At 38.2% G+C, this 13961-nt stretch overlaps 1 protein-coding gene across 2 annotated transcripts in view; it reads right to left on the reverse strand.

Annotated features, from left to right (window-relative positions):
- LOC306843905 (ephrin type-A receptor 7-like) overlaps positions 1 to 13961 on the reverse strand; it is an 83470-nt gene that overhangs the window by 52824 nt on the left and 16685 nt on the right. For both annotated transcript variants that reach the window (XM_079375612.1, XM_079375613.1), the window contains exons 4-5: positions 11337 to 11492; positions 969 to 1304 (exon numbers count right to left, since the gene is read on the reverse strand). In XM_079375612.1, the coding sequence (XP_079231738.1) occupies positions 969 to 1304; positions 11337 to 11492 (492 nt within the window). The remainder of the gene's footprint in view (positions 1 to 968; positions 1305 to 11336; positions 11493 to 13961) is intronic.

A 13961-nucleotide genomic window follows, 5' to 3' on the forward strand; every position in this document is an offset into this window, starting at 1 on the left:
ATATATGTCTAGATAAAAATATTATATATAATCTAGATGAAAAAGTCAGCTTCACTAATCAACTAGTCAGTTGTTGGATGACCATCCCTAGGAAACATATCAGATACAGTGGGATCTCTTTTCTAAACAACAAAGACTCACAACAAAACAGTCAAATATGGTATGTGTGCACGTACAACAAAACTGCAGACTATGCGCTAGTTGCGGTGCTAAGCTATCACTGTCTACTAACCTCTTATTAATGACCAGAACCAGTATGCATTTGAAGGCAAATTGTATTTCATGGATGCTTGGGCATGAAAGAGAAATCTTGTTTTGCAGATCCATAAAAAATAGTTCATTAAAATACATGCATTTCTCTAGCATGTGCAGTCTCAGGAACAGCTCTTAAATTATGGCCATCTCCCGAGAGACGAGCATGAGAGAAAGAGAGAAAGAGGGAGAGCCAAAGACAGGCAACCACTCGTCGAGCTAATAATGTTTGCGGCCATGACTTCAGCACCAATGCAAGCATTTGCCACCCATTTAATTTCAGGGGATAAAGTGAAAGCTCATATCATTTATCAAGAATTCAACAGAGTCTTGCGGAAATGTCAACCATGGCGACTGTAAGTGATATTTAAAGGTGGCGGTTCTTCTGGCAGACAATAAAAACTAAAGGGGAAACAAGAGAGGTATTCTTGTGAGTGACTTCTATTATTTATCATCTGTTGCTGTTCACCACAGTATCGTTGCCACAAAACCACAAATTATGAACTGCAGGAACACGGTTGCCAGATAATTTGTTAAATTATCCCAACGGTGGTAAGTACAGAAATGTGAATGCACAGGTTGGAAATTATACAGCCTCGAGTTGAGAGTGCCGTCCAACCAAGCAACACAAAAAACTTCCCTCTTGCCTAAAAAAGCATCAAAAGCACATCAGAATGGTGTCAAGCTGAATACCCACTGAAGTCCAAATCTCTTACCTGCTTGGCTGGTTGCGATGCTGATGGCCGCAAACAGTCGCTGGGTACGACTGAGGTCAGACACGCCGTTCACGGCCTCGACCTCAAAGGTGTAGTTTGCGTGCGCTAACAGGTCGGTGATGGTGACGTAGGTGTCCGTTAATCCACTCTGCTGTGGCGAGAAGCCAACATTGCTCCCGCAAGGAAAGCACTCTTCCGGCTCCCAGGTGCAACGGCGGCATATAATCCGGTACGTCACGTCGTTACGGCCGCCAGTGTCGGCCGGCGGGGTCCACTCTAGGCTGACAGTGGTGTGGTTGATGTTGTAAAGCAGGTTCTGAGGAGCTGATGGTGGCCCTGTAGTAAGAAAAGAGGGGAATGCTTAGATAAACATGTGACTTATATTTAATAGCACTCTAGTCTTTTCTCGAGACAAAAACACCAAGGAAATATGAGAAATCTGGGCCCTTGGCAAATCCTGACATGCAATTATACCGTAACCTAGATACATAGAGATGTTATGCTGAAGAATGCTGGGGAGTTGAACTTGAGTGCTGCCGAGGTCGATGTAGACAGGGATGTAGCAAAACAATGAAACAGTGAACAACGAGATACTGTTTCAAGGTAGAAAACCTTGAGATAAGACCGCCTTGGTACTCATCTCGGTAGCGATTCATTACTGAGCTGTGGAAAGAAAAGAGGTGATACAATTGGCAAAACACTTTTTTTTTATTGCCAGGGTGACAGGGAGTCTAAGCCATGGAAGACAGGGAGTCTGAGTCACTTCCAGAATTTAAGAGTCAGATCATGAGCGAGTTGTCACCCCGACAATAGCAACAGCGCAGGATTCCGCTCAGCCTACAATAACCAGCTCACAGACGGATGACCACAGTGGAAAACAACCCATCATCCCCTAATCCCCGCCAGTGCCAAGGAATCTGGTGCGCCTCATAAAGCAATGATTTATACTTTGCTACTTTTAACCAACCACCAAGCCCTTGCTTTTATCACCCTAATGTTTTTATAACAGCACTGCTGCCTATAAATATCTCAATATCTCTTTTATTAGAACTTGTCTTTGTGATCGTCTTGCATCATGGGTTTGCCGTTTTGGAGAGGTTTGATTTCTGTACCTCAAAGTGAAATAGCGACCTGTACATGTCCTCTGGTGTGGAGCTGAATAGGCGTTTTCAATCTGTTCTCTAGTGGAGCTGAGCTCACAAGAGGGATTGTGGGATTGACAACAGAGCAACTGGTGAGCGTTTAAAAAATAAGAAATGTTAGCAAGAGGTGAAAATGTCATCTGACGTCTCTCATAGGAATTCAAAATCTGCTGATAGTTTTTATTGATGTTTTTGTCTTTTTGTAGTTTACAGATTATTTATAAAAACAGCTGTTCACAAAAAAAATACCAAAAATCAATTATATATATATATTAGATTTCAAATACCATTTGCAAGCTTTGGACAATATTACACCTATACTTTTTTGTTTGCATAAAAACTAAAACATTAAAACTAAAATCTATACTTTTGTATTTAAAGGGGTCATATGATGCGATTTCAAGTTTCAGTTTGCCTACAGAGCAAACAGGTCTGTGGATGATGCTGTCAATATGGGACTGCACTTCATCCTGAAGCATCTGGACAGACCAGGGATTTATGTGAGGATCCTGTTTGTGGACTTCAGCTCCGCTTTTAACACCATCATTACGGAAAACCTTCAGAATAAACTAACCCAGCTCTACATCCCCACCTCCGTCTGTCAGTATATCTGCACAGTTTTGTTTTATTTAACTGGTTTGCACTCTATCTATTCTGCCATGTGCCTTGTGCCACTTTATTTATCTCTTTTTTTATTTTTCTACAATGTCCTCAGACTGATAAGCTCCTCTTGCACTATATATATATATATATATATATATATATATATATATATATATATATATATATACACACTCTATACATATACACATATATCTGCACAGTTTTGTTTTATTTAACTGGTTTGCACTCTATCTGCCATGTGCCTTATGCCACTTTATCTATCTTTTTTTTTATTTTTCTACAATGTCCTCATTGTATATCTGTATAGCTGTATGTACATATGTTTAAACTGTATTTATCTGTATTTGAACGTCTACTGTCAGTATCTTAAATGTTAACTGTATGCACCAAGGGTCTGAGAGTAACGCAATTTAAATTCTCTGTATGTATGTGCCGTACATGTGGAAGAATTGACAATAAAGCAGACTTGACTTGACTTGACTTGACTTGACTTGACTTGACTTGACCGATCAACAGATTCCTGACAGACAGGCAGCAGTTAGTAAAGCTTGGTAAATTCACATCCAGCACTCGTACCATCAGCACTGGAGCTCCTCAGGGCTGCGTACTCTCCCCACTGCTCTTCTCCCTCTACACCAACGACTGCACCTCTAAAGACCCCTCTGTCAAGCTCCTGAAGTGTGCAGATGACACCACACCGATCGGCCTCATCCAGGACGGTGACGAGTCTGCTTACAGACAGGAAGTTAAGTAGCTGGCTGTATGGTGCAGTATCAACAACCTGGAGCTTAACGCTCAAAACTGTGGAGATGATTGTGGACTTCAGGAGAAACCCCCCTGCTCTCCCCCCACTCACCATCATGAACAGCACTGTGACTGCAGTGGAGTCATTCAGATTCCTGGGCACCACCATTTCCCAGGACCTGAAGTGGGATATTCACATAGACTCCATTGTCAGAAAGGCCCAGCAGAGGTTGTACTTTCTTCGCCAGCTGAGTCAGTTCAACCTGACTTACTGAAAAAGTTCTACTCTGCCATCATTGAATCCATCCTCTGCACTTCAATAACTGTCTGGTTCAGCTCAACTACCAAATCTGACCTCAGAAGACTACGGAGAGTAGTCCGGACTGCTGAGCGAATCATTGGTACAACCCTCCCCACTCTCCAAAAGCTGTAGAAGTGAAGTGAAGTGAAGTGACATTCAGCCAAGTATGGTGACCCATACTCGGAATTCGTGCTCTGCATTTAACCCATCCAACGTGCACACACACAGCAGTGAACACACACACACCGTGAACACACACCCGGAGCAGTGGGCAGCCATTTTATGCTGCAGCGCCCGGGGAGCAGTTGGGGGTTCGGTGCCTTGCTCAAGGGCACCTCAGTCATGGTATTGAGGGTGGAGAGAGCGCTGGACATTCACTCCCCCCACCTACAATTCCTGCCGGCCGGAGACTCGAACCCGCAACCTTCGGATTACAAGTCCGACTCTCTAACCATTAGGCCACGACTTCCAGAGTGAGCAAAAGGGCTGGTAAAATCACTCTGGACCCCTCACATCCAGCACACTCCCTCTTTGAACTGTTACCGTCTGGTCGACGTTACAGAGCTCTGAGCACCAGAACGACCAGACACAGGAACAGTTTCTTCCCTCAGGCAATCCATCTCATGAACACTCAACAATAAACGTGGAACACACAACTATAATACACTATCCATTCACCACACTCACTTATTTTATTTTTATTTTTCTCATTTCTAATTTGCACATACTTGACCTGTACATACATAGTTGTCTATATTATATATTGTGTTTTTGCTGCTTTGTACATTGCCTATTTGGATATTTGTATATTATTCTTTTATTATCGGTGTCCTGTCCTGTTGCTGTCTTTCTGTTGCACTGTGGAGCTTCTGTCACTACAACAAATTCCTTGTATGTGTAAACCTACTTGGCCAATAAAGCTCATTCTGATTCTGATTCTGAATATATACAATTCATAAATAAAAATAACTTCAAAATATAATGGACAGTATGAAAATGGTATTTTGAGATTTGCTTTATTTAAAGATTACACTGAACTGTATTATTAAATTATTTTAATAATGATTATTTTAAAATAATTCAAATATTTTACAAACAGTTTTAAAGATTAATTTTTAAGTGAGTGTTAGAGGATGGCAAAAGTAATCTAAATGTAAAAGTAGTGTAACTGAGTATGAAATATCATACGATACAGGTCAATTAAATACTGTATCTCTAATATGAACTGATAAATTATATGGTACCAATATATTTTGCATATACTATCTGGTTTGCATTTCTACCTAAGTGATGTCGAGGTCATTTGTCACTACAAAACGCAAAGTCGTCTGTCGCCAATGCCGCCTGTCTGCAAAACTGCAGACATTTACTAACAAAACACTCAATGCATATGAATGAGGGGAAAGAGCAAGCATTAGAATTGTGCGAATGGTTAATATGACACTTAAAGTTTGCTCCTCATTAAAGCTAATGGCACACACATCCATCCATATTCATCAAAGTAGGAGGGGAACGAGTGAACGGAGGAGATGAAAGGGCCACCTGTGGCAGGTGAAGAGATGTGGTCCGTCTCTCCATCTCTCTCTTCTCTGTATCTATCTCTCAAGCTCCAAGCACAACTTCACCTACTGATGCTAATGATGTCCCTCCTACTCCATTCCCCTCGGGGAGAGCCGAAACACACACACACACACACACTCATCCTCCTGAGACTTTAGCATTCTATTTCTATGGTTACCTGTAAGAATAATAATAATAACACTAATGGCTCTATTTGGCAGGGCCTTCTCATTCCACTCGAGTGGCAAAGATCAAGGGATTGTTTATCTTTAAATGGACAGCTGAGACTCAAGTCAAGCTGTGATTGAGCATATCTATTCAAGCGACAAGGTACTGAAGAGGTCTTGATTTAATTCTCGCAAAACATTAAATAAAAGCACTGTAATCTAATAACAATCCATGATGTTGTTCAAATTTCATGATTTGAGGCTTTGTACGAAACTGCCCGGTCCGTCAATCACTTAATGCACAATGTTTTTGTATGAAGGCATGGTGGTTTCAGATGGCTAACAAGGCACCACGCATGATCTCAATGTAGAACAAATTCAAGTTGTGGACATATCCAAGCAAATATTTAAAGGGATAGTTCACCCAAAAATGAAAATTCTGTCATTCATTACTTATGTTCATGTCATTCCAAACCCGTAAGACCTTTGTTCATCTTCGGAACACAAATTAAGATATTTTTGATGAAATCCAAGAGCTTTCTGAACCTGCACAGACAGAAACACAACTACCACGTTCAAGGCCCAGAAAGGTAGTAAGGACATCGTTAAAATAGTCCACGTGACATCAATGGTTCAACTTAATTTTATGAAGCTACAAGAATACTTTGTGTGCACAAAGAAAACAAAAGTAGCTATTTTATTCAACAATTTCTTCTCTTCCGTGTCAGTCGATGTGCATTCATGACAGAACCATGACGCAAGGTTGAACCACTGATGTCACATGGAAATAATCTTAATTTTGTGTTCTGAAGATGAACGAAGGTCTTACAGGTTTGGAACAACATAATTTTCATTTGCATATGGCAAATGCATAATGTACTTCTTTTTTTATTATTATAATTAAATAGCATAATTTATGTCTTTGTATACATTATATCACAATCGAAAATCTGGCATTTATGAACATATTTTCTTCTATTTTTTCTCATCCAGGATGAAAACAATGAGTATGGAATGAAAACGGCTAAAGCAAGATTTTCCTGTCGAGTGTACATCTGGCGTCTGGAGAGTCCTGCAGTCGTCTTTTTTTTCATACACTTTTGAGAGCGTCATCGTCTGCTGGTTAACAACAAAATGCCCTCCGAGTTTACTGCTCTCATTTGCTCTTTCACACACGAGCGCATATGTGTTTCTATATATGTAATCTGTCATCTCCTCTGCAGTCTGCTTTGAGACTGATTCTGCAGGGACACTGGAGGAAGTCTGGGGGAAACTGGGACAAATATCTGCCACAGACAGCTTGATTCTCTACACCACAAACCAACTATTATTTTAATAGGTATGGAGTTTGCTTAAAGCCTGTGTGCACTTTCACACTCATACTTTTTGCTTTCCCCTTGAACCTTCTTTTAAAATATGTTTTTTTTTATACCACACTTTTGTGTAAGATTGTATAGCCTCAAACCGCCCACAGTCTGTTCATGGAGTATCTGATGAAGATTACATACAAAACTGCAAACTTCTCTTCTATTTTTTCTTGTGTTTTCTGTACAGTCGTTCACGGAAAGGGCCTTTAAGCCTTTAGTCAAAAGTCTGGCAGATGAGATTTAAGTGACACATTTCTAACAGTGATTTTTAGTAAAGAAGCTGAATATCCTTCCAATCCAAAAAGTGAGATAATGAATGCGAAAAAGTAATAATAAAATCATCTTTGAAATCAGGAAAATGTGCTCACGATTCTTACCCTTGCTGTTTTCCTATGAGAGAATGTTAATTAGGTCAACCTGCTGATCTTGTGTGTGTGCGCGTGTGTGTGTAAGCCTGAAGTCTTAGGCCAAGCAGCACTGGAGCTTAACTCAGGAATCCAGTTGTTACCTGCACATTGAGCAGCTCTTGGCTGTCTTAGTGCTACTCCTCCTATTAAAGGATAATTCACCCAAAAATCTTGTCATTCACTCAGCCTAAAGCCATTCCAATCCTGTATGACTTTTTTTTTTTCTGTGGAACACAGAAGATGAATCTTAACAAATATCCTATTTTCAATTTAATGAAAGGTAATGACATTTCTGTTGACTATATATCTTTTGCAGTCAATATTGGAGTGAATAATGACTAAAATTTCGTTCTGCTTGTTACACATAAGCAAAAAACATAGCATATACTCTTCTATTCAAAAGATATTGTAATATGTTTACTAAAGTCTCTTATGCTTACCAAGGCTGCATTTATTTGATCAAAAATACAGTAAAAACACCAATACTGAGAAATATTATTACAATTTAAAATAATTGCTTTATTTAAATAGATTGTGAAATGTGTTTTTTTTTTTTATTTAGTCCTGTGATGGCAAAATTGAATTTTCAGCATCCATTACTCCAGTCTTCAGTGTCACATGATACTTCAGAAATCAATCTAATAGCTGATTAGCTGCTCAAGGAATATTTATTATTATTATCAATGTTAAAAAAGCAGTTCTAATTAATATTTTTTGTGTAAATCATGATACTTTTTCAGGATCCTTTGATGAATAGACAGCATTTATTTTGTAACAATGAAAAAGTCGTTACTATGACTTTTGATCAATTTAATGCATCCTTTCTGAAGATAAAAAAACCTGAACCAAACATTTTTAAAAGGTAGTGTCTAATCGAGTTGTATTTATAGTGATTTTTTGCCACAGAAGAAAGAAAGTCATACCGGTTTAGAATAACATCAGGATGAGTAAATGAGATATTTCATTTTTTGAGTGTCTATCCCTTTAAGACTCACCACACTAATGAGGGTCCCAGAGGGCCGCTACTTCTGAACCGTGTTTAAACAGTCCAGCCACTAATCCTTAATCTACAAACATGGTACCTGAACTTTGGCCTTACTTGTACCAAGCACCATGGGTAAATTGAGGGATGGAGCCAGAGAGAGATGGTCGAGAGAGGCTGGTTTTATTACTGTACTTATGTCCCTTAGCAACTGTGGGAAAAAGGAAAGTCTCACCCTCAGGGACATGTCAATGAATGGAGGTGATGATTCCATGGCTTGAAGAGAGCTGAAAAGAGAGTATGTAGGTTATGCGCTCACTTTATCTTACTTTCTCTCTCACTTTTTCAATGTCTCCCGCTCTCCCTTTTCCTCTTTTTCTCTCTGTCACAAAGTCCCACCCTCCTACCGCCCCTTCAAGACCTTCGCTAGTGCCGACACCATGCGCAGCTGTCGGATGATTGATGTCATCTCTGAAAGCTGTCAAGAACTCCCTTCTTTCGTTCTATCTAAAAAGAAAAAAAACTTCTCTTGAACGCAGCAGGCTCACCTAAGTATCGCCCATTTATCTTGACGCCTCGCAGGTTGTGGTAAACCGGGAGAATTTATACCATGGCATTGGGATTATTTTGTACTGTAGATAAAAATCTCAAATAAGTGAATATTTCTGGAAAACTTTGTGCTGTTTTTTCTTCCTTTCAACAATGACAGACCTTTCTTCAAGTGAATATTAATTCCTTTCACTCTGGAAATCTGAATTTCATTAAGGCCGCTCTTAATCCGTGTTCTGAAGAGCTGAGTGTGTATTGACAGAGCTTAAGATTCGGTAGGTTTACACCTCGCTCATTTAAAAAGCTGTCCATCAGGGTGTTTATTCAGCCAATGTAAATTCACCCCCAATTACTATTCAGTTCCATGAGGCTTTAAATCCCCAAAAAAGAAATCTTCATCCCAGACAATTCAGATGGTCACAATAACTTAATCCCGAGATAATTAAGACAAGTCTGGTGAGGACAGTATTTTGCATGAACAACACTTCAAAAGAGATGCGATTTATGTTTGTTAAAAGTTTTTTGTCTTACCCCCTTGATTTGCATTTTTTCCCTCCTGTCACATCCCAAACTCTTGCCACATCCTTTATGACTCACTGTGATTTAGAATCCTCCCTTAATTCTCTGTGCATCTGGATTTCTTCTTTAACATTATATCTTTGTGATTTAACAATGCATGATGTCGCCTACATCGTTCTACACTACTGTCCAAAAGTTTGGTAAGATTTTTTTAATATTGCTACATTTATTTGATCAAAAATACAGTTAAAACAATAATACTGTGAAATATTATTACCAAAAAAAAAAAAAAAAAATTCTATTTGAGTATATTTTAAAATGTAAATTATTCATGTGATGCAAAGCTGAATTTTCAGCAGCCGTACTCCAGTCTTCATTGTCACAAAATCATTCAGAAATCATTCACATATGCTGATTTGATGTTCAAGAAACATTTGTGTTCTTTGTGAATAAAAAGTGTTAATTTCTTTAAAAAAAAAGTATATATTTTTATTTTATATTTTTATATAAAATAATTTATATTTTAATAATATATAAAAAAAAAAAAAAAATATATATATATATATATATATGTATATATATATATATATATATATATATATATATATATATATATATATATATATATATTATGCATAATCATTAAGGGCCTGTGTCGTCATTATAACTGCATTTCCACATTGTACAACTCATATGACTACACCATTAATTTTCCCTCTGCAAAAGCCATTGCGAGAAACTACATGACTCTTAATCCCTGCGTTCTGTGTGCATTTTTCAGTATCTTCAATGTTTTCATGCCCAGACAGAGTAACAACAGCCAGACCGTGGTCAGGGGAGTAACAGATCTGATGTGTACTTGGAAGGAAAGAGAAAGAGGAAGGCAGCGGAGATGAGAGTAATTGTGTGGTGAATTCGAGGCCTGTGTTTTCTCTGTTCTCTGATTGGGGGGCAATGGGCAATAATTAGACTAGCGTGTTTTAGTGTGATCATCTCTTTTGGAAAGCAGCGGTGAGACAAATGTGGGGGAGTTACTGTAAGAAAGAAGAAATGAGGGTGGATACATACTGGAAAATACTGTAGAGGTAAAGCGTAGTTGAATGATTAATGCATGATATATGTGTCATCATAGGATAGGCTGCACATCTGCCCTGATCCACAACAGCACAGCTAGGGTCTAATATGTTTCTCTCATCTACACAAATTCATTTGTCATTCTCTGTTGTCTATCATAGCATCATAGCACAGCTGACCAAAATAAAATCATCATCATATGCCTCTGTGCAATAATTAAAAAACAAAAGGAACACAGGATGCGACTCTTCCATCTCTTTTTCTTCAGCAAGTGAAGCACATCCTGAGATTAATTGAACCTGTCCTTGAGCATATATCCAGGTAGACCGACTCACCCTGAACTCCCTCCACGCCTCTTTTCACCCCTGTCTGGCCTGTGTAAATAAGTCATCAATGGCTGTAGAATAGACGTGTTATTCAAAAAGAGAGATGGCCGAGGAGAGGAAAGAAGAGGACAGGTGGTTATTAGAGGGGAGGGAAGGAGAGGAAAGAACTGCTGAGATCTGCTTCCGTTTGTACCAACTGTAATTACTGGAATCGTTATGCCCATTCAAACTGAATCCAAACACCTGCCCACGATTTTTGAATTTTCACGAAGTTGATTTTATTATAAAAAATAAATCATGCTAAGCAAATACTGTAAGATTGTAATACTGTAAATATATTGTAAGACTATCATGTCTCATACTTAAATTAACTAAGAACTACTAAGCAGTTAAAACATGTTTTAATTTTCCTGTCTCTCTCCTTATTTTGCCTTGGGCACAACTGCCACAGTGCCCCACAAAATACAGAAGTACTTTTTATTAAGTCAAATTGAATCTGACAGGAAACAGACAATTGCTTGGAATTGGGAATGAGACATGTCAGTTTTTTGGGATATAAAGACATATATATAAGGGAAGAATAGGAAAGGAAGAAGGTTCACTCACTAGTGCAGGCAACAGATGGGGGGTCAGAGAGGGCTCTGTAGTAGCCGTCCTCACAGTCACATCTCCATGAGCCCTCTCGGTCGTTATAACTGTGTGCAGGACAACGGGAACACTGAAGATCCTGAGATGAAGACTTGTAGAATCCACGACCACAGGCTGGATGGTAATGGAGAGAAAGAGAGAGAGAATTAGCATGTGTTCACATTTTGCATGATCTAGTGTTTGAATCGGACTGCCCCTCAAGCATTCTCATAAGAAAGAAAGAAAATGTCTCTTTAGTATCTCAATTGTTTCTTCTCATATTCTCAGACCATGGTCATATGTATCTCTTCTAGGGTTTTAGAAGAGATCTCAAGATTTGCAATCAAAAATCTGAGATTTTAATATGAACTCAAGCAATTATTATTCAATTCTCCCAGGAGCAAATGATCAGAGATATGCAAACCATATGAATTTTATATTTACAGCCACTGTTGTATAAATTAAATTAAATTAAATACAAATGAAATGTTTGAAATGTTGTCTTGGTAACTACCTGGAATTAAGCTGAATTACTAAAATTACTAAAACTAAACTGAAATAAAAATAAATTAAAGATAAATATTGTACATTTAAAAAAATCAGTAGCTAGTAAAAATGGCAAAAACATCATAAAATTGCTCAAACTTAAAGTGAATTAAAACAAAAACTAATGATATAAAACTAAAAGTTAATTCAAAACATTAATACATATATAATATGTAAATAATACTAAAATAGCACTGTTTATAGCAGGAATTTTATTGTCTTTTTTTTCTCCTAAGACGTTTTAAGTCGATACATTAAAAGAAATTATCATTAAGAAATGTGAAAAGATCAAACTCTGAGCACTAACATTTTCTGCTGGGTCATTACAACACACACTAAGTCATGCATATGTTGCATCAACCAGGGGCCTAATATTCCTGATCACCCCAAAAGCACTAGCATGCTTGCCTTTACACCACCTCTAGCAGTCAGAAATGTCCTAGAGGCAAGGTTACTGTGGAAAATAAGAAACTTAAATGGATTATTTCAGTATTTCACCTTTTATGAGGGGAAAAAAGGACATCTCACAGGCAGCCAGGGATCAGAGACAAAGCAGAAATTAGGGCCAGATCGCTTTAGGCTATGCACAAGAATCACCCTCACACGTTCCAATGACAACGAGTCATTTACTCCCACTCTTTATTTCTTATGCCCATATGGGCTGAATTGCCAATGAAGCACCATAATCATATATTACTATTTGCATTATAATTAGACAACATTAAATACCTAATAAAATGATTTTTCCCTTTTATTCAGTTTTTCATGACTTTATAATTCATCACTAGAAACGGTGGTGTTAATTAACCTTCTGAAAAGGAAATAAAAAAACTGCAGAGAGAACAAGTCTGGGGTGATTCCACAGGCTGAGGTATTTTCTAGTTCACATCAGTAAGCAAAGAGAAATAAACTATTTTCGGTTTGGCCTTTTGGTCGGCACTGCTGAGAGCCACTAATCCACACTTAGCAGCTGTTTGCTTAAAACCCCTTTCAGTCTAAAGAGGGAATCGGGCCCACATGATTAGTCTTAAACCCCAGCCACGCCCGCATCCCCTGGATAAATATTACTTTGTTCACAGCTATGCATTTTAATGATTATTACCAGGGACACAACACTACTGATTATCAATTCCAAGCCCAGTTTTTAGATCTCAGTAGTTGCATTATTGTTTCAAGGCCTTCAAAAAGAGGAGAAAAAATCCTGCAGCTTTCCGTGACAAGACTAAAATGGAGATCGCACAGGAGGTCGGCCGATTTCCTCCGTTTAAACACCACCTTGTTGAGATGGGGGGTGGCTGAGGGATACGGTATCCCCATTTCAGCAACATGAAAGCCCTGTCACTGTGTATTTAACTCAGAAGCATGGCATGGTGTGGCTGTGCAACGTAAAGAACAAGAGCCTTCTGAGGCTGAGAAGTGGAGGAAAGGGATGTGATTTTATCTGGGATATTTCTCAACCAGTGAGGACTTGTAATTGGAAGCAGCATGTCTAGTTTTTGTTGTAAGGAGGTGGTGCTGGCAAAATGTACCGTGAAATAGCCATGGTTTAATGGTATTCAGATATTTTTCCATTTAAGATTCATTTAATTGTCTTGACTCAATTTTCATTATGTAAATTAAATAATTACACCAAAAAATTAAATAAACATATTAAACAATGAGTAGTGTCAAAACATACAGTATTAAGATTCCTTTCCATATATTTATGCAGTGTTGTCTCTGAACAAGGGATTTCAAACCATTGGAAAAGTGAAAAAAAAGAAGGAGAGGGAAAATGAACAGGAAAAGGAAATGCTGAATACAGGAGGAAAAGGAAGGGACGGTAAAGTAAAATAACTGGTAAAAAGAAAGGTAAGAAAGAAATAGGAAAAAGAAGAAGACAACTAGAGAAAAAGTACAAAAACTGAAAATTAAAAGGAACAAGAAAAGGAAAAAGGAAAGATAAGGAAGACAAACAGGAGAAAGTACAAGAAAGGTAAGAAAAGAAAAGAAAAGAAAAGAACACAACAGAAAAGGAAAATGAAGGGAAGGGAAGGGAAGGGAAGGGAAGGGAAGGGA

This window comes from Barbus barbus, assembly GCF_936440315.1.
Source record: "Barbus barbus genome assembly, chromosome: 24".
Lineage (NCBI taxonomy): Eukaryota > Metazoa > Chordata > Actinopteri > Cypriniformes > Cyprinidae > Barbus > Barbus barbus.